Raw genomic sequence first — 23,266 nt, forward strand, 5'->3', positions numbered from 1 at the left:
GAGATTGAATAGGAAGAATAAGAATAAGAATGCAAAAAAAAAAAAAAAAAAGAAAGTAAAATATTCACAAAGACTATAACTAGAATATGATGACATAAGTAATGAGAATAAAAATAATAATAGTAATAATAAGGGATAAATATACATATAATCATTATTCTACATAGTTTTCCGTTTGGGAATGGTGAGACAGTTGATACCAAGGTAAGAACAAAAACTGTTAATGACCACTACAGCCCAGCGTAAATAAGCCAATACAGCAAAGACAAAGTATCCACAAATAAACAAATATTCTGATTCAGGGGTAAATATGGGATCACTACAAGATAATTAATTTTGAACGATAATAATAATAGTAATAAAAAAAAAAAAGGGATGGTGTTAGCAAAAAAAAAAAAAAAAAGAAAAAAAAGAATTCTACCTCCAAACCATTTCTGCAACCCCTCTTTTTTTTTTTTTTTTTTTTTCCTGATCTACTTACATTGCATTGAGCCGAGGAAGATTGGTAATGATTGCGCCGATAATAAGAGGGACTAGTAGGACAGTGAATCTAGGGAATCGTGATTTTGTCAAATGAGCGAGAATGATCTTGGATGCGATTCTACCAAAAACAATACCGGTTGTGATGGCATATAGAATAAAATGATGATGAGATAAGATAGTGGAGTAAGGTGATGACACCCAAGATATAAAGGCGATTGAATAGACAGCAATTGGCATATTTTGAATCAACATTGTACGAACGAATGGTTTATTGTTTTTGCGACAAGCTTTATACATCGCATAAAAACTATAATAAAATAAAAAATGGATTAAATATCATACAAAAAGAAAACCCCTTTCAATTTTTTTTTTTTGTTTTCTTACCAAACAGGTAAATGAGTGAAAATAGCCATGAAAGCAATGAAAGCAATCAGAGCATGAGATACAGATAAAGATGTCATCATAGAAGGAAGGTAGGTCTTGAGTTGAGGAAGATAATAGCTAACAGGTAGATTGTAAACAGAAGGACCATATAAACCACTAATGATGAAAAGAATACAGGAAAGAATAACACCTTCTGTAGGAGCGTTAACGTAACCAAGATAGAGTACACCAGTATGATATTCTTCGGCAGTTGATAAGTAAAATCCAAGCATAGCGATAGAATATAAAATCACAGCAGCATATGAGTGACCCAAACCGATCCCGGCCGCTTGCAACACAGCAGCAAAAGAACAATTCAAAGCGTCACACCCATGATCAAATAATTCCCCTAATGGACTACTGGTACCTGTACGTCTTGCTTGTTTTCCATCCACGTTGTCAAAAGTTGAATATAACCATACACCAAGAGCAAAACTGAAATAAATCCAACTTGGTTCTTCACCGTCCATATCTGGAATGAATATAATAGCAAATATAACATTGATAATCATGAATAATAAACCAATCAAAGTAATCAAGTTGGGTCTATAAAGAAATATAAGTTTAATAAATTTTTTAGATTAAATAGATCTTTATAGATCAAAATTGTAGACAAAGAAACAAAATAATAATAATAAACTTACGCCATCCACATTGGGAATAATTCTATAGCAGCATTCCAATAATGTCGTAAAATATATTTTGTTGTAAAAGATCGATCAATAGCAGCATATTTATATAGTTTGAGGTTTTCTAATTGTTCTTGAGTTAAAAACTCTGGTGAAAATAAAGACGGCATTATTATATAAAGTGAAAATAAAAAGGGAAAAGAAAAAGGACAAAAAAAAAAAAAAAGCCGCCCCTGAAAAAAGAAGGGATTAAATTTCAGCAGATTGGAAGTTAGATGAATTTTAGTTGGTTACACTTTCCCCCCAAAGGTTGGTTTTTTTCACGTGTTACCTTTTTGACCTATTTTTTCATTTTTTGTTTCTTAAATGTATATTGATTGATATTTATGCACTTCATGTAAACTTTTTTAAGATTCATGCAAAAAGGAGAACAAGCGTCTATCTTTCTTTCTTTTTTTTTTTTCCTTTCTCCAGTATTCAAATAAGACCTTTTTTTTTGTCTTCTTTTTTTTTTTTTTTTCCTTCTTCTTCTTTGTCTTTATATATATATATGTCAGTATGAAAAATAATGAATGTTACTGGTTTGATATTCATTATTTGTTGTCTGATTATTAATAATTTAGTATCGTCGTTATCATCATCATCATCATGTATCACATCATTCAATAATACTATATATTTTACTCAAACCAATTCCACTAGTATCAATATACAATCGTTTTATACTTCATCATCATCATCATCCACTTTATCATGGACTTTTCAATCTGAAACTCAGACAGGAGTTACCTCCTTAATCTCATGTACTACTGTTGACCATTATCTTTTCCTCCTAACTACAAAGTTAGTAAATTCTCAACAGCCACACAATGACGATGATGATGATGATGATGATGATGATGATGATGATGATGATGATGATGATAATGTTCAACTACTAACTTTTGATTATATATCACATAATTGGAAACCTGTGTTGATTTCATCAAAAATAGATTCTAATATTTTAAGTACTACAGTATGGAAGCAATATTATATTGTTTATAACACCCAACAATCAATCATCTACTATTTTGATTTATCAAGTTGGAGTTGGAATTCATTTGATAATCAAGATATAGATGATGCTCCTCCACTATCATCATCATCATCATCATCATCATCATCATCATCATCATCATCATCATCATCATCATCATCATCATCATCATCATCATCATCAATAGCAACTACTTTAAATAATACACTTTACTATTTTTATAATGATAATCAACATCAAAATTGGAATCATATATATACATTTGATTTAATATCTGGAAAATGGGACGGTTATTTTGGTTCTTTTTGGTCCAATACCACTACTTCTTTTGTTTTTACAAGTTATGGTTCTGATTGGTTATATGCCATACCAAGGTCAAACAATGATGATCGCCTGTCTCGTATTATTCGACTGGATTCATCAACCACTCATACCCTCTTGGTTCAGACCCCGATCATCGACCTCCCTAATACTGAGACATTATTCAGTAGCATGAATAATAATAATAATGATGATGATCAACGTTTAGTGTTTTACAATGGAACCACCTTGATTCTATATCAACCTATAAAGAATATGATCAGCAATATTTATCAATGGAATAATACAACTGATGCCATTCCATCATCATCATCGAATCCAGACACATCTTTTTGGTCCACTCCCGAAGGACAACAAATGAAAATCGTTTTAGGTTGTAGTCTCAGTCTGGGTATGATTATAGTATCGGCGATAGGTGCGATTCTGATACATCGACGACGACGACGACTTCATCACGATGATAGTCAGCAACAAAAAAATATACAAGATGATATTCAACCTTCTATACAATCATTATCATTTCTAAATCAAGATAATGCTATGGTATGGAGTAGTCATGTTCATCAACTTTTAGCTTTAATTGCATTTAATCATGAGCGAAACAATCAAGAACTAAACACATCATCATCATCATCTGGTGATTATCCATCCATGATCAAAACCTCCACTACAGTCTCCGCCTTGGCCATGTCATCTGCAATCTTGTCTATCATTTCTTCCTCTTATTCACCCTCCGCAAACCCTTTCAAGACACCACCCCAAGTACATAATACTACTTCTTTAGATATGGCTTTACCATTACCAAGAAATAACTTTAATCAAGCTGAAGCATCTCAACCTTGATTTTATTAATTAATATTTTGTAAATAGTTTTTTTTTTTTTTTCTTCCTCTCATGTATGTATACGCATTGTCGGCGAATAACATTCTCCATAATAATAAATAATACCAAAAAAAAAAAAAAGATTTAAAAAACCGTTTGTTTCAATTGAGTTGACCCGGTCTTTTTTTTTTTTCTTTCTTTTACTTTTCTTCCACTTTACTATTTTTCTCGTCTTTTTTTTTTTTTCTTTTTTCCTTTTCCTTTCTTACTTCATGTTCTCTCATCTTACATTATCTTAGATCATTTCTCTCTCTCTCTCTTCTCTCTCTCTCTCTCTCTCTCTCTCTCTCTCTCTCTCTCTCTCTCTCTCTCTCTCTCTCTTTCTTTCTTTTTTTTTTTTTTAAAAAAAAACCCATTGAAACATTCAACTTGTGCGTTTTACTTGTTGGATTCATTCTTACCAACTGGAATTCGCCAAAGTAAAATATCATGTACACACAACAACAACAACAACTGCCGCTTGAAGCACATACACAACTTCCTAGTAGCAATGTACAAGTAATTGATGATGTTTCTGGGCCTTTATATCATCAACGCCAAGTTCCAGAGTATTATGTAAATACCACAACAACTATGCCTGTCAACAACAGTACTGGATATGCTCATCATGAAAACCAACCTTTATTACCAGCAGAACCAACACCAAGTTCAACTGATATTTACACTACTCCTTTAAATATCAATCAACTGGCTGAATTCGTATCTACAATGATCTATCTTTTATGGCATGTTCGACGATCATCTGTCATGGAATTACATTCAGCCTCAACTCAAGGTGGTCTTGCTACTCCTAGTGTCGATCATGGGGATACTACTTCTATTATGAATGGTGCTAATAGTGCTTTCCAAAGGTTTTGTCATCAGGTAATATTTTCATGGAAAAAGTGTTTATGCGCAATATCTGACATATAGAGTCCGCGGTTGATTTAACACGAAATATTTATAGATTCTTACAGCAACTCAGCTATCTGAATCAGTGGTGATGCTCTCTTTGAAATACATTGCCAAATTATTACAGACAAATCCACGTATTCAAGGTGCAGAAGGATCGGAATATCGTTTATTTATCGTGGCATTGTTATTAGGTAATTAAAAAAAAAAAAAAAAAAAGGAAAAGAAAAGAAAAAAGATGAATAACCTATTATTTTATAGCGAATAAATTTCAAGATGACAATACTTATACAAATAAAACTTGGTCAGCAATATCTGGAATGAAAGTACAAGAGTTAAATATTATGGAATTGGAATTTTTGGATGTTCTGGATTTTCGATTATTTGTGCAAAAAGAAGAATTCAGCACTTGGAAAACTGGATTACTGACATTTATGGCTCAACTACAGAATGCGACATTGATGCAGGAACAACACAATCAGCAACAAATAATTGATTCAACATTACGCAACATGGGATTGAATTTACCAGCTACACCAGATCCAACTTGGAATTCCCCAACAAATAACATATTGGCACAACAACAACAACAGCAATATCTTTATTTACTTAGTACAGCTCAACCTCAGTTTCCAACCCAACCATTAAATGCACCGTTGACTCGCGTTCCTCTTCGTATACCAACTTATCCTGTGTATATGTCAACATCTACAACGTCCACACCATGTACAACAACAACAACAGCGGCAGCAATATCATCATTATCATCTTCATCCATGGCACCATCATTATCATCTACACCTACAACAACAACAACAACAGCAATGTATCAACAACCACAACATACAACTGTATTGCCCACGAATGCATCAATACACTATCCGGATCAACCTTATTTGACATCACAATCAAATGGAACAATGACATTACCATCATTAGCTTTTCCGGCACCAGTTAGAACTACGAATCGAACGATACCAAGAAATGCATCAACACCATCATTAGCTTCATTGGCCAATAGTGGCAATTCTTATTATCAACAGAACAATTCAACAATGGCCAGTGCTCAAATCAATGATCAACATCATGCATACCATCATCCTCAAAGCTATCGACCATATGAACAGCCAGGCATTCATGATGATGATCAGCAGTCTTGGGTGGATTATTATGCTTGGAAAAGTTTGACGGAGGGGAAAATGGACAACACCATGAATATAGGTCAGCAACTACCAATAGAACGAAGATCATCAAGGGCACGAGCTTATTCAAACCCTTCTCCGTCTTTTTTCTATCAACAAAAGGTAATTAATTTATTGAGAAAAGGAAAGAAAAAAAAAAGAATAATTTCTTGATGTCTATTATCATTATTATTATTTTTTTTTAATCTTGATGGTTATTTTTTTTTTTATAGTCAAAACCTTATTCTGATCAAAAGCAACAACCACATGATATGATCTATCAAGGTTATCAACAACAATATCAGCATACAGATGCTGATCCATCATATAGGGACCATGGTTTTTTTCATCAACAAACCCAACAGGCATACCTTCCTCCTTCTCTGTACCAGTGACATGATTGTAGTTTGTTTATATATAGTTTGCATTATCAATCATTTGTACCATATTTGTAGTTGTAGATATTTATTTATTTATTTTGGTTTGATTTGTTTATAATTTTATTTCTAATAAAGTTGAATATTGATAATCATTAGTAGTAGTAGTAGTGATTCGTTGGATGATGGTAATAATGAAGCCTTCGACACATGATGAAGTGACTTATTTTTTTAAGAAAAGCGTTGATTTCCCACCCAATATCTTTTGTAACACTTTATCGCGTGAAAGCAATGTGCCTTTTGTTGTTTATATGAGTATTTCTATCGAAGAAAAAGAAAGAGAGGGGTTCGAATCATTAGAAGGGTCGTGTGATCACCTGCCAATTCTTCTTTTCTCCTGTCCATACAAATGATGACTTGAAAACTTTAAAAACCTTCCTATTTTCTCCTTTTGTTCCATTTTATACCATGAATCATCAAGGGGATGGATGATCTCAAAATAGACTTGACCACGTTTTCTTTCTTTTTCTCTTTGTTTTTTTTTTTTTAAACTATTTCATTCAAGAGGCACTAAATTTCGTCCAACTTCAATCTATTAGAAGAAAAAAAAAATTAAGGTCAGGCGATCTCTTTTTTTTTTTTTGTTGTTGTTGTGCAATCAGTCATACTAATTTTTTTTTTTTTTTTTTTTTAGTATAACGCTCCCTGTTTTCTTTTTCCCCCACATATATACTCCTATCTATCTATGATGATGATGATGATGATAATCATGCAAAGATAAATTCATTTTTTTTTTTTTTTTACTAGCAAGATGATTGAACACATATGCTTTTGACAAGGCAATAAAATGATTGGGGTTAATCAAGGAGCCATGGCATGATTAGCGGAGATGTAAAGCCAACAGGGGCCCGCTTTCAAATGTTGTGCCACCTTTTTGTTGAATAGAGTGACTCGCACGGTCGATGATTAGGATTACTAGATTATTTATGTAAAAGCATGATATATTTTTCTATGGAATTCGTCGGATATCGGGAAACATAACAAACAAAAATCTTTTGTGTAATCTGTTGACTGGTTTGTTTATGAATGATACTGAATTGTCTGGTATATATATATTTGAGAGAGTCAAGCGATCTATCTACCTTTTATGGTAACTCCTTGGATTTATTATATAAATACCTCTCCCTCTTTTTTTTTTTTTCTTACTTGTCTGATCTTTTTTTCCTTTTCCTTTCATTCCGCTTTTTTTTTTCTCTCTCTCTTTCTCTCTATCATACACATTTTGAGCATCAATACAAAGAAGAAAAAAATAAATCATTACATATATTCTCTCTATTTTTCTTCTTTCTTGATACTACAAACGCGCCTCCTATTTTGACATTTATTAATATCGTCTTAATTGTATTACTTTCCTTTCCTTTCCATCCTAAAGAAACTATTTTTCCTATTTATTATTTTATTATTATGGATACATCACATTTGCTGGAACTAAGTGATTCTTCCTTCCGTGTACAAAGTCTAGAGCAACTTGTATCTATGTGGTCAGGTACTTTTTTTTTTTTAAAAAAAAAAAAAAAAAAAAGAGGAAAAGAAAACAGGATGATGAATTGATTTCTTTTTTTTTTTTTTTTTTTTCAGCATTTTCAAAATGTAGCGCTCATCTGAAAAATGGTACTAGATTGGAAAATCTATCATGGCGGATGTGGCATCAGAAACAACAAAAAGACCATTTTGTCCAACCTATCTTGTCACTGTCAGCTGGTGATGCTTGCCACGAGGTCCCACAAAAGAAACAAACCCAGCATGATCATGTGTCTGGCAAGAATGATTGGTCTATTCCATCCTCTTTGAAAACAAACAGGCTTTTGCCAACACCCCCATCATCTAATAACAACAAAGACAATCATAGTCGTACCACTACACCTTCACTGACCAATTCGTATCAATACCACGATGATGATTTAGGTGATGATGATTTAGACGATATCGATGATATTTCTGATGATGATTATTACTATGATGATGATGACGACGATGAAGATTTTCTTTATGATGATGATGATGATGATGATGACGATGTCGATGATGCTGGTCCAACAAAACATGTTATCATGCATGAACGTCGTCATGACAATCTACGCACATTACAACATTTTGAAAAAAGATTACCACGACCTCTTCTTCAACGACCCTCTTTATTATCCGCCTTATTTAAAACATCTCCATCATCCCCCTCTTCCTCTTCAACCACAAGTAGTAGTAGTAGTAGTAATGATCCTCCCACTGATCATTTTTTAAAAAAAGAATGGACAGAAAGTTTACGAAATAATGTTTTATGGGAACATGTTCAACAGAAAACAACCTTGTACACCAATCGACATTCTTATTATCCACCTCCTCCTCATTCGTATCGTCCTCCTCATAGATCACATCACAAGAAAAATATGCTCCCATCTGATCAAGGATGGCTGGAAAGCTTTCATGGTTGGTGATGCCCTCTAGTATTACTTATTCATATAATTAATCATTCATTCATTCATTCATTCACTCTTTTATATACATTTATATTATTCATTTCATCTTTTGTATAAATAAATGACTGGTTGTTTATTTTTCATTCAAACTTTTTTGTTGTCAAAAGTCATACATAAGCATCATCATCTGGTCTTTGCTTTTCTAGACTCCTGTGGTCATGATCCAAATAAATAAATAGGTGATATGTATGGCAAAAAAAAAAAAAAAAAAAAAAAAAAACAAAATAAAAAATCACAGGTATCAAACGATAAAATAACTCTCTCTCTTAAACAGTCCTCTTCCTTTTTTTTTTTTAACAGAAAAAAAAAAAACAATCAATTTATTGAATGCAACTAACTAATTTACCATCCTTGCCAACCTTCTAATTGAGCTTCGAATAATTCATCTTCAGCACCTTCCAACAATTGACAAATCGGTGTGAAGGGAGAGAGACCAGATTCTTTGAGATAATCTTGAGCATATTGTAAACCATAGCGACGTTCTTTACGACTGGCATCACGACCCACCCAGATAAACACTTCATGTGATACATCCAATAAAAATACATCCTTGCTGTCGAACATATCCTTGCTGATCTTGCCTTGTGCTACCAAATCCAATTTCAAACGTCCAAACATACCAGAATGAAGTCGAAGTAATCGATGTTCACGTCCTTCATCCTTGATATCATGATCTTGTTCATCTTGTTCTTGTCCAACTTGTTCTTCTTCTTCTTCAGCAGATCCTAATGCATCCCAAAATGCTTTTTGTCCACCAGAATTTTGTTCTAAAAAAAAAACATCATCAGACTTTCTCTTCTTCAGTGATTTTTTTTTTTTATACCTATCACGACTGTTTCGCCTTTGCCATTGCGTTCACTGATCAGTTGAGCAATGAATTCAGCTGCCTTAGCCTTTTCAATACCACGAGATTGTGTTCCTTGCCAAGAATAGACTACATCACCTGTATCCAGCACAAATACTGCATGCGCATTCAAGCTAGAAGCTTTCAAAGGTACTTCCGAGATGACCACGGCATTATGAGTACGTGTACCTTCCAAAGAATCAGGACGATGGACCCGTAAAAGACGTGTATGCAATTCTTCTTCTTCCACATGATTGAATCCACTAGCAAATCCACCTTGAAGATAGGTCAATGTTTTGAAATAACTTTTGAATTGACGAGATTCATGTTTTTGAACTTCACGATGTTGAGTTGCCAAAGAATCCAAAACTAAATCAAAACATATATATATATATAAATCATCATGTATATTTATATATATATATATGTGTGCTTACAATCATCTAATTCCACTGTCTTGTATGCAGCTGTACCAGCTTCATCTTGAGTAGTTTCTTTGCCAAGCCAGAAATGAATGTTGTGCACCAAAGCATCGGACCCTGACTTCGTAGTAGTCTAAAAAAAAAAAAATGGTGTGTCAATCCATTTACCGTTTATCCTGATGAACTTACTTTAAGAATAACATAACTATCTCCTTGATAAAATTGTCCCATTTGTTTGGTAGGCACAGGTAACAAGGTAAAGTTTTGAACACGCCAGATCCAAATACCACTGATAAAAAAAGAATATTAGTTTTATCACTATTCTGATAAACTTTATACTTACGGTTCATGACCAATAGGAGAACCTTCATAATTCCAAGCTGTTTCTAAAGCACCTTCTTCCTTTCGATGTTGTTTTTCCAAGTCTGAACCAAAGTTGGCAAGATTCGTTTCATCTAGTCCTATCAAAAAAAGAATAATAAACATTATCAGTACCTATCATCCTTTTTTTTCCATTATCAGGTTCAGCATCACACTTGTACCTTTCATTCTCTTTTGTTTTATTCTTATTTTTTTTTTAAAAAAAAAAGAAGGTTCAAAACTTACTCCAAGTAGAATTTCGTAACATGGTTTCTTATATCTTTTTTTTTTTTTAAGAAAAAATGAGAAAAAAGAAAAAAGAGAAGAATGCGGAAGAGAAGTAAGAAAAGGAAAAAAGGAACCGCTGGGTTTCTATTATCCAAGGACAATTGTCTAATACGTTACACACTAGCCATTTAGGTCAATTCAAGTGGAATATCATTTTGAAATATTTCTTTTTTTTATTAAATATTAAACATTTAAATACATCTAACTATCTACGAAGATACTAACGATCCAGCAGCTTGAGCTATTTCGTGGAAAAAAAGTTGATTCCAATCATCTACAGGACCTATTTTTTTTTAAAAAAAAATAAATAAATCAGTTGGAATCATACAAAAACCATTTCTTTTATTTACCTGGTAAACAAGTATGAAGACAATCTGAATCAGGACTAGAATGGGCATCACCTCTCAAATTAGATAAAGATACATTCAAAAATCGGAATCGATCATCCTTTTCTGTTTCAATCCAGTTCTATATACAAAAAAAAAAAAAAATTAGAAGGATGATGATGGTAATAATATTTTCTTTCATACCTTCCAGACCATATCGAATGATTCCAAAAGATCCCATTGATATTCACCTTCTTTCTTAGTAGGTGCATGAGGTACAGTATCAGGTTTCTTATATTGAGAACATTTAGCATGACCATAAGGAGTACTTCTAACCCAAACACGTTGATGAGGCTTGATATGTTGTTTTAGATACTTGAAAACGACATCCATTGCTTTGGTGAAAGCTTGTATAAGTTCCTTATCGGATTGATGAGGACCCCATTTCAAATCCGCATGCCAATGTGGACCAGTGTTGATGACGATGTAGCTAAATTTGTCTAATGCATGAATCCAAGGGAAATTACTACCTTTGCCAATCAGATAACCTTCTTCATCGAAAGGTTCCATCAATTTGAAATCATCTAGTCGTACCAGATAGTCACTTCGTAGATAAGCTAATGTCACTGCACCTTGTTCTTGTACTCGACTAGGATGCACCAACTGTCCAGCCCATAATTTAGGATCGCCACCTGTCATATTTGCATCAAGTTTCACATTCACCAAATCTTGCCCAAGGAGACAGTTCAAACTTTCAAATTGAAGTTGTGTGATAGAATCGCCTACCATTAAAAGTGGATGATGTGCTAAATGTGCTGTCAAATTTCGTGGATCTACTTGAATTAATGCACAGGTATCAGGTTCCCAACTATAATCCATACTTTTCAAAAAAAGATATTAATAAAAAAAAAAATCAACTCCTAAATGCTTCCCCCCTTTTTTTTTGTATATTTACATTTTAACACTTCGATTGAATTCACTTGGATTGTCATGTAATCGTCGATAACATTTATGAGGGAAGTTGCCACGACAATGATAATTGACAGCTTGTTCCATGCCTTGAATGGTATTCTCCTTGAGTTGTAAAGGACGATGAACCCATGTGCCAGTGTTAAAAGTATCGGTGGTGCATTGAAGAGAATGGCTTGGTATACGAGTAACAAAGTCCAAGGATGATATAGGATCAGGTATGGCATAGTGTGGTTCTGGTAATAGTAATATATCATCTCGCCAAGCCCAATATAGCACAAATAGCATCAATAAAGAGACGATCGAGATAGTATAGACAATAGGTGACTTTAGTTGTGGAGTGGCCATCACAGACAAAATAAGACTATATAAAGGAATGAATAGAAAAGAAGGATTGGTATATATGTATATATATATATATATGTGTAAAGAGAGTGAGGTTTTACAGAAGTATATGTCTAAAAGAGAGAAGAAGAAAAAAAAAAAAAAGGAAAACGTGAAAGAGGAGGTGAATCCTTGAACAAAAAAAAAAAAAATTAGCTTGCTTTTATTTTGCTCTCCGCCAATTAGTGGGCGATCATCTTTTGTACTGCTAAGCTTATTACAATCAGTTATAAAATAGATGATGTTGTAGGCAAAGTAGAGATCATGTTTACTTCTTTATTTATTCAAACAAATTCAAAAAATTTAAAGGGAGGAATCAAGGCTTTGTAAGGAAATAAAATATGTAAACAAAAAAAAAATAATAAAATAAAATAAAAAAAAAACCACAAAATCAGAAACCGACTGACGAATGGTAGATCATTTTTTCGTTGCCAAGAGAGTTTCCCAAAAAAAAAAAAAAAAAAAAAAAAAAGCGCAATAAATTTGATTTTTATTAACATAAACAGACTAGACTAATATTGAACTAAAACTATACTTTGTGAAATCCAAAGATCTCCAGAGCCACCATCATATCCACATCGATTATCTTCCTATTTCCTAAAGATGTTGTATCCAATTTGATTTGTCCAACATAACCTGATGATCGTTCCAAGGGATCGTCTGATTCAGTCACTTCAGATACTGGTACTAGCACCCTATCTTCCACATCCACTTGATCATTCTTTACTAATCCTTCATGTCGATTCAGGCAATAGATAGCATATCGAATCTTGCTTCGGTGTGATGCTGATTCAAAGTCTTGATTTGTCTTGCCAACAATCGGAGTATCCATAGCATCGACATGATCTTGGGCTGTTCTATCTCGTTGAAGTTCAAAGCGACAGACTACTACTTGTCCATTATCATTATCTTCATCCTCTTGATATTTTCCAGTTGTCACCCCATCATCATCATCATCTTGAATTTGTAATAAAGATCGAGGTAGAATTTGTGCTTCCACACGAACACGATGCCAATGACCAAGAATATATTCCGCTTCAGAGTACATTATTTTGTTATACACTTTTCCTGATACATATTGTTGCTTCTTACTGCTTTTGGTTGTCATTATTGTTGTTGTGTCATGCTGAGTATACGGTTGTTCCACATTCTCTTCTTTGTCTTCATCATCATTGTTTGATACATCATCATCATCATCATCATTATTCTTGTTTCTTGTTGTTGTTGAATTTGGTAACATTGTATCAGAAGATTTGTCCACCAGTTCGACCAAATCCCAACCAGCAAGATCGTCATCAGAAGGTAGTATCATTTGCACTGTTGCACAGAACCGGAATCTTGGTGATCCCAATAAAATACGTCGCCGTCGTTCTTGATCATCCGAATTATCCACATCAAAGTATTCATCCAAAGCTACCCTTCGTTCACCTTTTGATTGTTGTTCATTGCCTGAATTCAATTTGCCAAAACGAGGAATCGCATCTTGTTCTTCATTGTTTTGATCTGATAATGTCGATACTTCAACGGACGGTATAGGTGAACTAGATAACATGGATTGACTTTGCTGATAGTTGAAAGGAAATAAAAGACGTTCTAATGCTTCGCGTTGCCAAAGAGCCCTAAATACAATACTTTCATCTACAATACCATCTTCGCGTACAATGGATAGTTGATCAAAGGTCATGTTGCTATAATTCACTGTTGTTCGTAATAGATAAGAAAGGATCGTTGCTTTGTCAATCACACCACCAGAAGATGCATCAGCCACCAGTCTTTCAAATGGAACACATGCAGAGAAACTGAGCCTAGAAAGTCGTTGTTGTTTGTGACCAGAAGTTGATTTTTTTTGAGATGTATCATTACGATTGATGGGAATATCAATAAGTTCTTCAGATGGAATTCGTTTTCGTTTTTGACTAGATTGTCGAACATCGGATGCTGATAAATTATGTTGACGTTGAATATCGCGTTTTCTATCCAATTGATCTTGTGAAAGTAATGGATGTCGTACAAAGCCAGATAATCGTTTACTATCTTGATCCACTGGTCCAGCGTTGGTCCAAGTGATTTTTCCAACTGATTGCATAAAGGCGACCAAGACTTCTCGTAATAAGCAGTATCTTTCATATTCGCATCCCACAAACAATAAATCCGCACTCAATACATCTGACATGTAGTCCACTGGTAATCGAGCAAGATGACGAGGATGATCAGGACCATAGCGTAGTAATAAAAGAAGAGCTGCATCTCGAAGTTGATTGTAAGCTTTGTGATTCCTTGGTAATTGGCAAATTGTTTCTAAATCACGTACAACAGTATCGATCGATAATTGATGTGTTGTATATCGTTGTAAACAGTCATCCACCAGTGCTTCCAAGTCAAATAATACTGCCACACACAAAACGCGTAATGTATCTTCATCCGTCAGAGTTTTGACCAAAGGTGTCCTATCAGAAGTATATAACCATTTCAAGGCAAATCGTAGGTGAGAAGAAAGGATATGTTGCGGTTGATCATTTTTTGATTGATTATCATTGGATGGTGAAGAAGTATTTTCCTTTCCAGTAGTAAGAGGTTTTTGCCATTGTCTTCGTATAATATGTTGAAAGGGTGCCATAACAAAGCCACGTCGCGTCATGGCCTCGATAAGATCAATAGTAAGGTGTAAAGTACCACTGTGGTTGTCGTTGTCTTTTAATTTCTTTTCGCAAGTTGTATCAATAGTGGTAATACGATGAGTATTGTCGAGTAATAGCTTGAAGAAAGGTGATTGAGCTACAATGGCCTTATGGACATCAAAGCGCATAGTAAAGGGAAACGATGAATGGAAGAAGGCCAATGACAAATCAGAAAAGAGTGATTTTTCAAACATAGTCTCCAATATATGATGATTGAGATCCATATTTGATTTTTTTTGGTTCATTCTGTAAATGTTCAGATAAGTAAAAAAAAGTATGTAAAAAAAAGGAACAAGGGAAAAAAAGAAAAAAGAAAAAAGAAAAAAATATCGGAGGTCAGAAATTTCATTTTGTATGCTGTAGTCACAATGACCTACAGTTTAATTCAAAAATACAAGGAGACAATAAGAATGAAGTAGTATGATACATCATAAAAATAAATAAATAAATAAAAATGATAGGATTATATTTTTAAATTAAACTTGAGCTTATTGTTATCTTATTTTAACAACCTTTGCTACGTCGTACTGAACCAAAAAGCGCGCGTCATGCGGGTATTTAAAAAAAATGGAAAGTTGCTCACTTTTCTGTAATTCTTCTTCTTCTTTCTTTCTTTTTTTTTTTTTTTTTTCTAAAAAAAAAAAAAAAAATACGATTTACTATCATTATGCCAGATCCACTTTGTCTGACAACTGATGGTGGTGTTATAAAACAAGTGATACAACAAGGAAATGGTGACTTTCCAAAAACAACGGATTCTGTCAGTGGTAAAATAGATATGGTATATATATATATTGGTTTTAGATTGATACAATCCTTTTCTTTTTGTAGTCCATTATGAAGGATATCTTGAACAGGATGGGACAAAGTTTGATAGTTCATATTTACGACATTCTCCATTTGTTTTTACCTTAGGGGAAGGTAATCACTATTTACAAAACCTTTTGAAACGACATTCACAGTTATATATTTAGGTAAAGTCATTAGTGGTTGGGAAATAGCAGTGAAGTCTATGCAAGTAGGTGAAATAGCTAATATCACATGTACAAGTCAATACGGTAAGAATAGAGTAAACATATGAAACATTGTCTAATATTTTATTATTGAATAGCTTATGGGACACATGGTCGTCCGCCTATCATACCGTCCAATGCTACATTACGATTCAAAGTTCATTTAATATCAATACAGGAGGTAAGGAATATACACAGAAAGTAAACAACACATAAGTACCATGATTTCAGATTTCTTTTTTTTTTTTCCATACATATATCTAGTCAACAGAAACACCTGCATATCGTATCAAGATGGCCACAGAATTGAAAGTAAAAGGGAATGATCATTATAAAAAAGGACAAATAGATGAAGCACTGACCATCTACAAACAGGTATCTATCTAAATAGCCAAAAAAAAGGATGCTGATTTTTTGACTATAACAATATATTCTTTTCTTTTTTCCCATAGGCAAATGACTACATCATCAACATGGATGACAAGGTGGCGAAGGAAGATCATGAAAAGGTTCAAACAATCTCATCATCGATTTTTGGAAATATGGCTGCTTGTTATCTCAAATTACATGACTGGAATAGTACTATTCATTCCTGTGAAAAGGTAAGACTTTTTTTTAAAAAAAGAACATTATTGAAGAATGTTTACATAAAAACTTTTCTTGCTATTCTATAGGTATTGGAGTTGGATGCGGTTAATATCAAGGCTTATTATCGGCTTGGTCAAGCTTACTCTGAAATGAATGATATAGAAGAAGCTGTTCGTTGGGTCAAGTTAGGACTGAAGGTAAAAAAAAAAAGGTGGAGAGAGGTAGTGAGTCTCCAAAAAAAAAAAAATTCAAGAATTGGTTTGAATGACATGCTTTTTTTGTGTATTATTATTTATAGAATATACCAAATGATGAATCTCTTCGAATACTGTATGCTCAATTAGAAAAGAAATATTTATTATGGAAAAATAGAAATAAAGAAAAATATAAAAATATGTTTATATCCTAGTTTATATTGTTTGATGAATCTTCTGACTGTACCTGTTGTTGGTTAAGGAATATCTCGTCCAAAGTCTATTGAATAGCTTTTTTTTTTTTTGTCCATCACAATGAAGTGCTTATATGTCATGATCATTCTATTAACAAAGTCGCAAATGTCATCCATCATACAATCATCATAATATCTTGTGGTACAGGACTACGCTTTATTAATGTTATGTGAAAGTGCTAAAAAGTAAACAATGTAATTTACATGTTTCGTTAATGTTGTTTATATGGTATGATGATGGATCTAACCTTAAAAATGCGACCTGAATGAAAAGTTAATAAAAAATCGTAAGACTACTGGTGATTAGAGCTTTTTAGGGCTGTGGATCATCACTTTTTTTTTAATTTTTTTGATTTTTACAGCCAAAAATTTGAAACTCCTCAGCCAAAGTTTGGCTGTAAAAATAAATCGTCAGGGGGTTGTCAGGCAATTTTTTCAAAATATCGATAAAATCTTTTGATGCTTATTGCACATTAGTTTGTCAGGGTAAGTGATAAAATGATATTAGATGATATTAAACTATTTTTTTAAGAGGAATCTAATGGTGCTAGTTTCATTGAATGATGATCATTATTGGATGAGGGATGATGATATTGACATTTCATTTTTAATATATTCAAAAAGTTAAGAAGTATGATATAAATTGTTTAATGCAAATGAAAGAGAATGATTTCCTCCATTTTCATCATCAATTTGGCGTGATGATGGTCACTTTTGAACGAGAAAGGGAAAGACAAAGTTCGCTCTTCCAATTGTATACAGGATGAAAAAAAAAAATTAAGATGGATATTTGCAGTCCACAACTAGATTTTCGTTGTAAAAGTCCATCATCATAGGATCGATTCCTTTGTAGATTTTCTTAACCCTCTTTTAAAGCGACAAATTTGGTGGTAAATGGATGTTGACGTGCTAATTGATAAATAGTGGAACCTGATGATATACAAAAAAATATTTCTTTTGTACTTCTTTCGAAGCGTCATTGAGAACGATTGGGACATAATAACAAAGTTTATCAATGATTTTTGATCTAGCAATACAACAAACTCATGTTGATGAATGACAATGTAAAGATAGTCAGTAGAGGGCGGAGTGCAAAATCAAAAAGTGGAGGAGGGATGTATGGTTTAGTACGTTTTGTTTTCTCTTTTTTTTTTTTTTTTCTCCTCACCAGTTTTTTTTTTTTTCTCTTCCTTCTTTTGTTTTTCCATTCTCCCTTTTATCATGTCTAGATTACTTTTTGGAAGTTTCAAACCTCAATACCAACGTCATTTTAATCGATCTGCTATACGTTTATTTACGAATGCTCAACAGTATGATGCTCTTGTAATTGGTGCCTATACGGACGGAAAGAATGTCGTGTTACCAGCCGCCAAAGATATTACTTCTGCCACTCAGTCTCGTTTGACCGAACAATTAATTGTTTCTAACTTCAAAAAAGCAGGTGATGTACGTATACTTTATAATATCGGTGGTGTTCAACAAGTTGCTGTGGTATCTCTTGGACCTGTACCTTCAACAAGCAATAAAACAAATCCAATCACTCGTCGTGCTCAAGTCTTGGAAACAGCTCGGAACGCGGTAAATAGTATATAATAATAATAATGCAATAATAAATAACAATTTTTTTTTTTTTTGTATAGACAGCATTAGGTATTCAAGCATTAAAGGAACGTCAAGTGAAAACTGTTGGTGTAGATATCTCAGTGAGTGGACATGGAGCAGCTGAAGGTGCAATATTAGCCCAATTTTCATTTGACAAACTCAAAATGGAAAAATCACGTCAAGCAGAAATGCAAGTACTTCCTTTCTCCACTACAACCGATGACAATGATCAGGATGATTTGAACTGGGAATCTGGGCATATCTATGGTACTTCTCAAAATCTGGCGCGTATGCTTATGACTTCTCCTTCCAATTTGATGACTCCCAAATTATTCTCAGAAGAGGTGGCCTACTTATTGGCTGGTCTTGAAAACACTGAAGTCATTGTTCATGATGAAGAATGGGCTGCTAAACTCAATATGAATTCTTTCTTATCCGTTGCAAAAGGAAGGTAAGTGAGATCTTGATAATTTTTTTTATTATTATTGTTGTATTGATTTATTTTATTTATTTATTTATATAGTCAAGAACCTCTACGATTTTTAGAAATTCGTTATAATGGTGGTCATCCTGATGAAAAGCCATATGCACTTGTTGGTAAAGGTGTAACATTTGATGCGTAAGTGACAACAAAAATTGTAATTGATTATACTGAATTGATTATATATAGGGGAGGTATTTCCTTGAAACCATCCAACAATATGGCATTAATGAAAGGAGATATGGGAGGTGCTGCTACCGTTGCTGGGGCTATGTATGGTATTATCAAGATGGGGTTACCTGTGAATGTGGTTGCTGTTACACCTTTATGTGAAAATATGCCAGATGGAAAAGCTACTAAACCAGGGGATGTGATCAAGGCCATGAATGGAAAATCAATTGAAGTGATTGATACGGATGCTGAAGGACGATTGATTTTGGTAAGTGAATATATATATATATATATATGATGATAATAGAATAGAATAATTTACTTATTTATTTTAGGCGGATGCTTTGTACTACCTCAGTTCTACTTATTCACCAAGAAGTATCATTGATCTGGCTACATTGACAGGTGCTATGGATGTTGCCTTGGGTGAAGTTCATGCTGGTGTGTTTACAAATTCAAATGAACTTTGGAGACAATTGAATGTGGCAGGTGAATTGGTATCGGATCCATTCTGGCGTATGCCTCTTCACAAAGGTTATCTCAAGGAAATGCAACAATCTACAGTGGCAGATTTTAATAATCTTGGTAAAGGACGATCTGGTGGTGCTTGTTCAGCAGCAGCTTTTTTGAAGGAATTTGTGGCAGGATTGGAATCGGATAATGATCAAGACAAAGAACATCATCAAGATAGTGTGGATTGGGCTCATATTGATATTGCAGGTGTAATGGATAGTCAAACTACTCAAGGATATCATATTAAAGGAATGAGTGGTAAGTTAAGAAAAAAAAAAAGGTTAAATAAAAAAAAAGATTTAATGAATTGATTATTATTATCATTATTATTAGGACGACCTACTAGAGCTTTGATTGAATATATTCGACTTGGTAGCAATGATCAATGATTACTATATAATATTTTGTTATTTATTGAAATGATGAAATAAAAGATTATTGGTGGTACAAAAGTTATAGGTGGATGAACATTGTTGTTTTTTCGTTTTGTATGTGTCACATTAGTTTGAGGAGGTTCTTTTTATTGGAACTGGGACACTTTTTGTTATAGTTTTGGATTAGAAACATGTTTTCAATAAGAAAAAAAAAACAAACTCAAGCTCGAACGATTTTTGTTATTTGACTTATTTTTTTTTGATGGAACACAGGAAATAGCCCATACTGAAAGATAACACGGGGCAAATTTTCGTTTTTATTTCCTTTTGTGTTACCTTGTAGTTTAAAATTTTCTCTTTCTTTATTTTTCATTCTCTCTTTCTCTTTCTTTTTTTTCTCTTTCTCTCTCTTTTTTTTTTTTTTTTTTCTATACTACAAAATGACGCCTAGGTCAAGAAAACCTATGATATCGCACTTCAATGTTATGGTGGTGGGATTCTCAGGGGTAGGGAAAACTTCATTTGTACGGACTTTATTGGAATCACTCAAGATGAAGATGACAAAGGACAAGAGAGAAACCATGTTTCAACCTACTGGTAATGGCAAAGCTTTAATTGAAGGACCTCTCGAACGTACCTTGGTACCATATACTGTCTCTGTAGATGCTGAAGTGGATGGTGAAAAGATGGTTTTGACCTTGATTGATACTCCTGGCTTTCAAACCGATTATATTGTGGACAAACAATTACATGATATTTTGGGTTATATTGAACATCAATTTGATCTTACATTGGCTGAGGTAATAATAACTAATAAGAGATGATTCCTTTATATTGATCTTTTTTTTTTAATAGGAAAACAAAGTGAAACGAAATCCCAAAGCAGTAGATACTCAAGTACATGCATGTCTTTATTTTGTGGATCCTAGCAAGACAGATTTGGATGATTATGATATTCGAGTTCTTTCCAAATTAGCGAAACGAGTGAATGTGATACCAGTGATAGGCAAAGCCGATACTCTGACTTTGGCTCAACGCAACAGATTAAGACCCACCATCATCAAATCGATTTACAATACTCATAAACTTCCACTTTACGGTATGCCCGAAGACGAAGAAGAAGAAAATGAAGATGAATATATCGACGATTCTATTACTACAGAAACTAACAATGATGACGAAAAGACCAACAAAGATGACAAAGTAAACAGAAAGGAAAGTTTGGACGTATTTTTACAACAATTTGATTATGAAAAGGAAGATGATGAAGTACAAACATTCATCGATTATTTGCGCGCCATTCCTTTTACATTTATTGCATGCGAAGAAGATCCAACAACCGGCCAACCTATCAAGATGAAGTCTACAGATGGTAAAACCTCTATTCAACTTGGAAGGGATTATGGATGGGGCACCATTGATTGTTTAAGCGATGAATATAGTGACTTCAATAAACTCAAAACAATGCTTTTGGTATCTCACCGACGTATTCTCATGTCCGAAACTGTCGAACGTTACTATGAACAATATCGTACCGAACGCCTTTTACAGAAACGTGCTACCAAGATGAAAAGTATGGTTGTCAGCAAGAAAATCTTGGAAGATCTCACCCAAATTTAGTTTCTTTTTTTTTTTATTTGTTACTTTCTTTCTTTTTTTTTTTTTCTATTGATTTGGTTGACGTTGATACCTTTGGTTATTCTTGATTATGCTCATACATTATTCTCTCTTTATTTTATACTATTTACATTAGTTAGTTATCTTAACATTATCCACTCCTTTTTATTATTATTATTATATTTTTTAATCAGAAATAAAAATCATATCATCATGATTATAGACATTTCATTTTTGTATCCTATAAACTTCATGATCAAATGTTCCTGACACAATGTAGAAAACCCAAAACTCTCGGAACGGAGTTTATTTTTGTTGCAACATAAAACCCTTCAATTTTTTTTTTGACCTTTCTTTCTTTTTCCTTTATTCTTCTTTTTTTTTTTTTTTGTTAACATGTCTGATACCATCCCTCCTATTGAACAATTGAATCGTGAAACACCTGAAATCTTTATTGAAGCTGTGAATACATTATTTGAAACCGCCCCACCTTTGGCCAACCGTTTGTTAGCTGCACGACCCTACAAATCCTATCTTGATCTCATTGACCTTGCTGAAACTGTATGTCTTGGTAATGAATTGAGTGAACAAGATAAGCTTGATGTCATCAATGCTCATCCTCGTATTGGTGAAAATAAAACCAACTTGTCCGCTATGTCATTGAAAGAACAAGGATACAATAACCGTCAAACATCTGAATCTGAAGAAGATCGTCAAATCAATGCCACACTTGCTGAATTGAACAAGGTAAAAAAAAAAAAAAAGACGTATCAATCAATGGTATGGCAAACTCATTTTTCTTTCACGATTTTTAAATAGGAATACGAAGCCAAGTATGGATTCAAGTTTGTCGTCTTTGTCGCTGGCCGCCCTCGATCTCAAATTATTCCTATTATTCGTGAACGTATTGCTTCCAACAACAAGGAACAAGAAATGAAGACTGGTATGACTGATATGATGCTTATTGCTAGGGATAGATTGAAGAAGGCCACTGGTGAAAGTAGATTATAGTTAGCCCCATCTTTTTTTTTTTTACATGAATAATAAAAAATATACCGTTGAAAACGATTCATTCTCCGTAAGGTATAATTGAAAGTTGTATATTTGTCTTTTATAGATATATGTGCAATGAGACTGGAGTATTCGATTCGATTGTCATTAAGATCTTTTTTTTTATTATTATTTACCTAAATCCTTTAGATGGAAAAAAGTGATTCAATGGAATGATAGTGACGAAAGGAACTGTTTATAAAAAGAAGAAATGCAAATAAAAAGTATGGATAATATATAGCGTGCGTTGATCATTAGCAAATCGAGGAAAGAATCATTACCAGCGTTCATCATCAACCAGCCTTTATATAATCATCATCCTTTGTATTATCTTCATTCATCGTATATCTTACTGTTCTCTCATCGTCAGTTCATGAA

At 33.4% G+C, this 23,266-nt stretch overlaps 11 protein-coding genes across 11 annotated transcripts; 7 read left to right on the forward strand and 4 right to left on the reverse strand.

The window, feature by feature from the left end:
- Positions 1-65: 65 nt before the first annotated feature.
- BX664DRAFT_297699 (CDP-alcohol phosphatidyltransferase-domain-containing protein) lies at positions 66-1,755 on the reverse strand. The gene is made up of 4 exons (XM_051542251.1): positions 1,551-1,755; positions 868-1,452; positions 482-790; positions 66-319 (listed from the first exon to the last, which is right to left on the reverse strand). Exons 1-4 carry the CDS (start codon positions 1,703-1,705, stop codon positions 160-162), a joined length of 1,209 nt encoding a protein of 402 aa, XP_051400611.1. The 5' UTR covers positions 1,706-1,755; the 3' UTR covers positions 66-159.
- Positions 1,756-2,555: 800 nt separating this feature from the next.
- BX664DRAFT_350136 (uncharacterized protein) lies at positions 2,556-3,738 on the forward strand (the record flags this gene model as incomplete). The annotated part of the gene is made up of 2 exons (XM_051547622.1): positions 2,556-2,574; positions 2,651-3,738. 2 exons carry the CDS (start codon positions 2,556-2,558, stop codon positions 3,736-3,738), a joined length of 1,107 nt encoding a protein of 368 aa, XP_051400612.1.
- A 366-nt stretch (positions 3,739-4,104) lies between these two features.
- On the forward strand, positions 4,105-6,381 carry BX664DRAFT_333850 (cyclin-domain-containing protein). The gene is made up of 5 exons (XM_051545598.1): positions 4,105-4,641; positions 4,724-4,862; positions 4,930-5,467; positions 5,597-5,972; positions 6,083-6,381. Exons 1-5 carry the CDS (start codon positions 4,207-4,209, stop codon positions 6,242-6,244), a joined length of 1,650 nt encoding a protein of 549 aa, XP_051400613.1. The 5' UTR covers positions 4,105-4,206; the 3' UTR covers positions 6,245-6,381.
- A 763-nt stretch (positions 6,382-7,144) lies between these two features.
- On the forward strand, positions 7,145-8,946 carry BX664DRAFT_141247 (uncharacterized protein). The gene is made up of 2 exons (XM_051539853.1): positions 7,145-7,772; positions 7,865-8,946. Exons 1-2 carry the CDS (start codon positions 7,313-7,315, stop codon positions 8,716-8,718), a joined length of 1,314 nt encoding a protein of 437 aa, XP_051400614.1. The 5' UTR covers positions 7,145-7,312; the 3' UTR covers positions 8,719-8,946.
- A 40-nt stretch (positions 8,947-8,986) lies between these two features.
- Positions 8,987-10,744, reverse strand: BX664DRAFT_333857 (uncharacterized protein). Its single transcript, XM_051545599.1, has 6 exons — positions 10,633-10,744; positions 10,370-10,487; positions 10,216-10,315; positions 10,042-10,159; positions 9,584-9,973; positions 8,987-9,527 (listed from the first exon to the last, which is right to left on the reverse strand). The coding sequence occupies exons 1-6, from the start codon at positions 10,652-10,654 to the stop codon at positions 9,103-9,105; spliced, it is 1,173 nt and encodes a 390-aa protein (XP_051400615.1). The 5' UTR covers positions 10,655-10,744; the 3' UTR covers positions 8,987-9,102.
- Positions 10,745-10,825: 81 nt separating this feature from the next.
- BX664DRAFT_359290 (GDSL/SGNH-like acyl-esterase family found in Pmr5 and Cas1p-domain-containing protein) lies at positions 10,826-12,505 on the reverse strand. The gene is made up of 4 exons (XM_051548080.1): positions 11,956-12,505; positions 11,205-11,880; positions 11,025-11,142; positions 10,826-10,957 (listed from the first exon to the last, which is right to left on the reverse strand). Exons 1-4 carry the CDS (start codon positions 12,315-12,317, stop codon positions 10,884-10,886), a joined length of 1,230 nt encoding a protein of 409 aa, XP_051400616.1. The 5' UTR covers positions 12,318-12,505; the 3' UTR covers positions 10,826-10,883.
- A 315-nt stretch (positions 12,506-12,820) lies between these two features.
- Positions 12,821-15,309, reverse strand: BX664DRAFT_333860 (uncharacterized protein). Its single transcript, XM_051545600.1, has one exon. It carries the CDS (start codon positions 15,274-15,276, stop codon positions 12,883-12,885), a length of 2,394 nt encoding a protein of 797 aa, XP_051400617.1. The 5' UTR covers positions 15,277-15,309; the 3' UTR covers positions 12,821-12,882.
- A 357-nt stretch (positions 15,310-15,666) lies between these two features.
- Positions 15,667-17,043, forward strand: BX664DRAFT_359292 (uncharacterized protein; the record flags this gene model as incomplete). The annotated part of the gene is made up of 8 exons (XM_051548081.1): positions 15,667-15,798; positions 15,863-15,952; positions 16,006-16,089; positions 16,143-16,225; positions 16,309-16,419; positions 16,497-16,646; positions 16,719-16,829; positions 16,931-17,043. The coding sequence occupies exons 1-8, from the start codon at positions 15,699-15,701 to the stop codon at positions 17,039-17,041; spliced, it is 840 nt and encodes a 279-aa protein (XP_051400618.1). The 5' UTR covers positions 15,667-15,698.
- Positions 17,044-18,264: 1,221 nt separating this feature from the next.
- Positions 18,265-20,303, forward strand: BX664DRAFT_280957 (cytosol aminopeptidase family, catalytic domain-containing protein). The gene is made up of 6 exons (XM_051541505.1): positions 18,265-18,658; positions 18,721-19,133; positions 19,206-19,301; positions 19,353-19,602; positions 19,670-20,105; positions 20,181-20,303. The coding sequence occupies exons 1-6, from the start codon at positions 18,302-18,304 to the stop codon at positions 20,234-20,236; spliced, it is 1,608 nt and encodes a 535-aa protein (XP_051400619.1). The 5' UTR covers positions 18,265-18,301; the 3' UTR covers positions 20,237-20,303.
- Positions 20,304-20,639: 336 nt separating this feature from the next.
- Positions 20,640-21,904, forward strand: BX664DRAFT_333864 (Septin-domain-containing protein). Its single transcript, XM_051545601.1, has 2 exons — positions 20,640-21,021; positions 21,077-21,904. Exons 1-2 carry the CDS (start codon positions 20,662-20,664, stop codon positions 21,839-21,841), a joined length of 1,125 nt encoding a protein of 374 aa, XP_051400620.1. The 5' UTR covers positions 20,640-20,661; the 3' UTR covers positions 21,842-21,904.
- Positions 21,905-22,219: 315 nt separating this feature from the next.
- BX664DRAFT_333865 (Oxo-4-hydroxy-4-carboxy-5-ureidoimidazoline decarboxylase) lies at positions 22,220-22,917 on the forward strand. Its single transcript, XM_051545602.1, has 2 exons — positions 22,220-22,585; positions 22,658-22,917. Exons 1-2 carry the CDS (start codon positions 22,235-22,237, stop codon positions 22,847-22,849), a joined length of 543 nt encoding a protein of 180 aa, XP_051400621.1. The 5' UTR covers positions 22,220-22,234; the 3' UTR covers positions 22,850-22,917.
- Positions 22,918-23,266: the final 349 nt, after the last annotated feature.

This window comes from Halteromyces radiatus (genome assembly GCF_025201355.1).
Source record: "Halteromyces radiatus strain CBS 162.75 chromosome Unknown BX664scaffold_4, whole genome shotgun sequence".
In the NCBI taxonomy this organism is placed as follows: domain Eukaryota; kingdom Fungi; phylum Mucoromycota; class Mucoromycetes; order Mucorales; family Cunninghamellaceae; genus Halteromyces; species Halteromyces radiatus.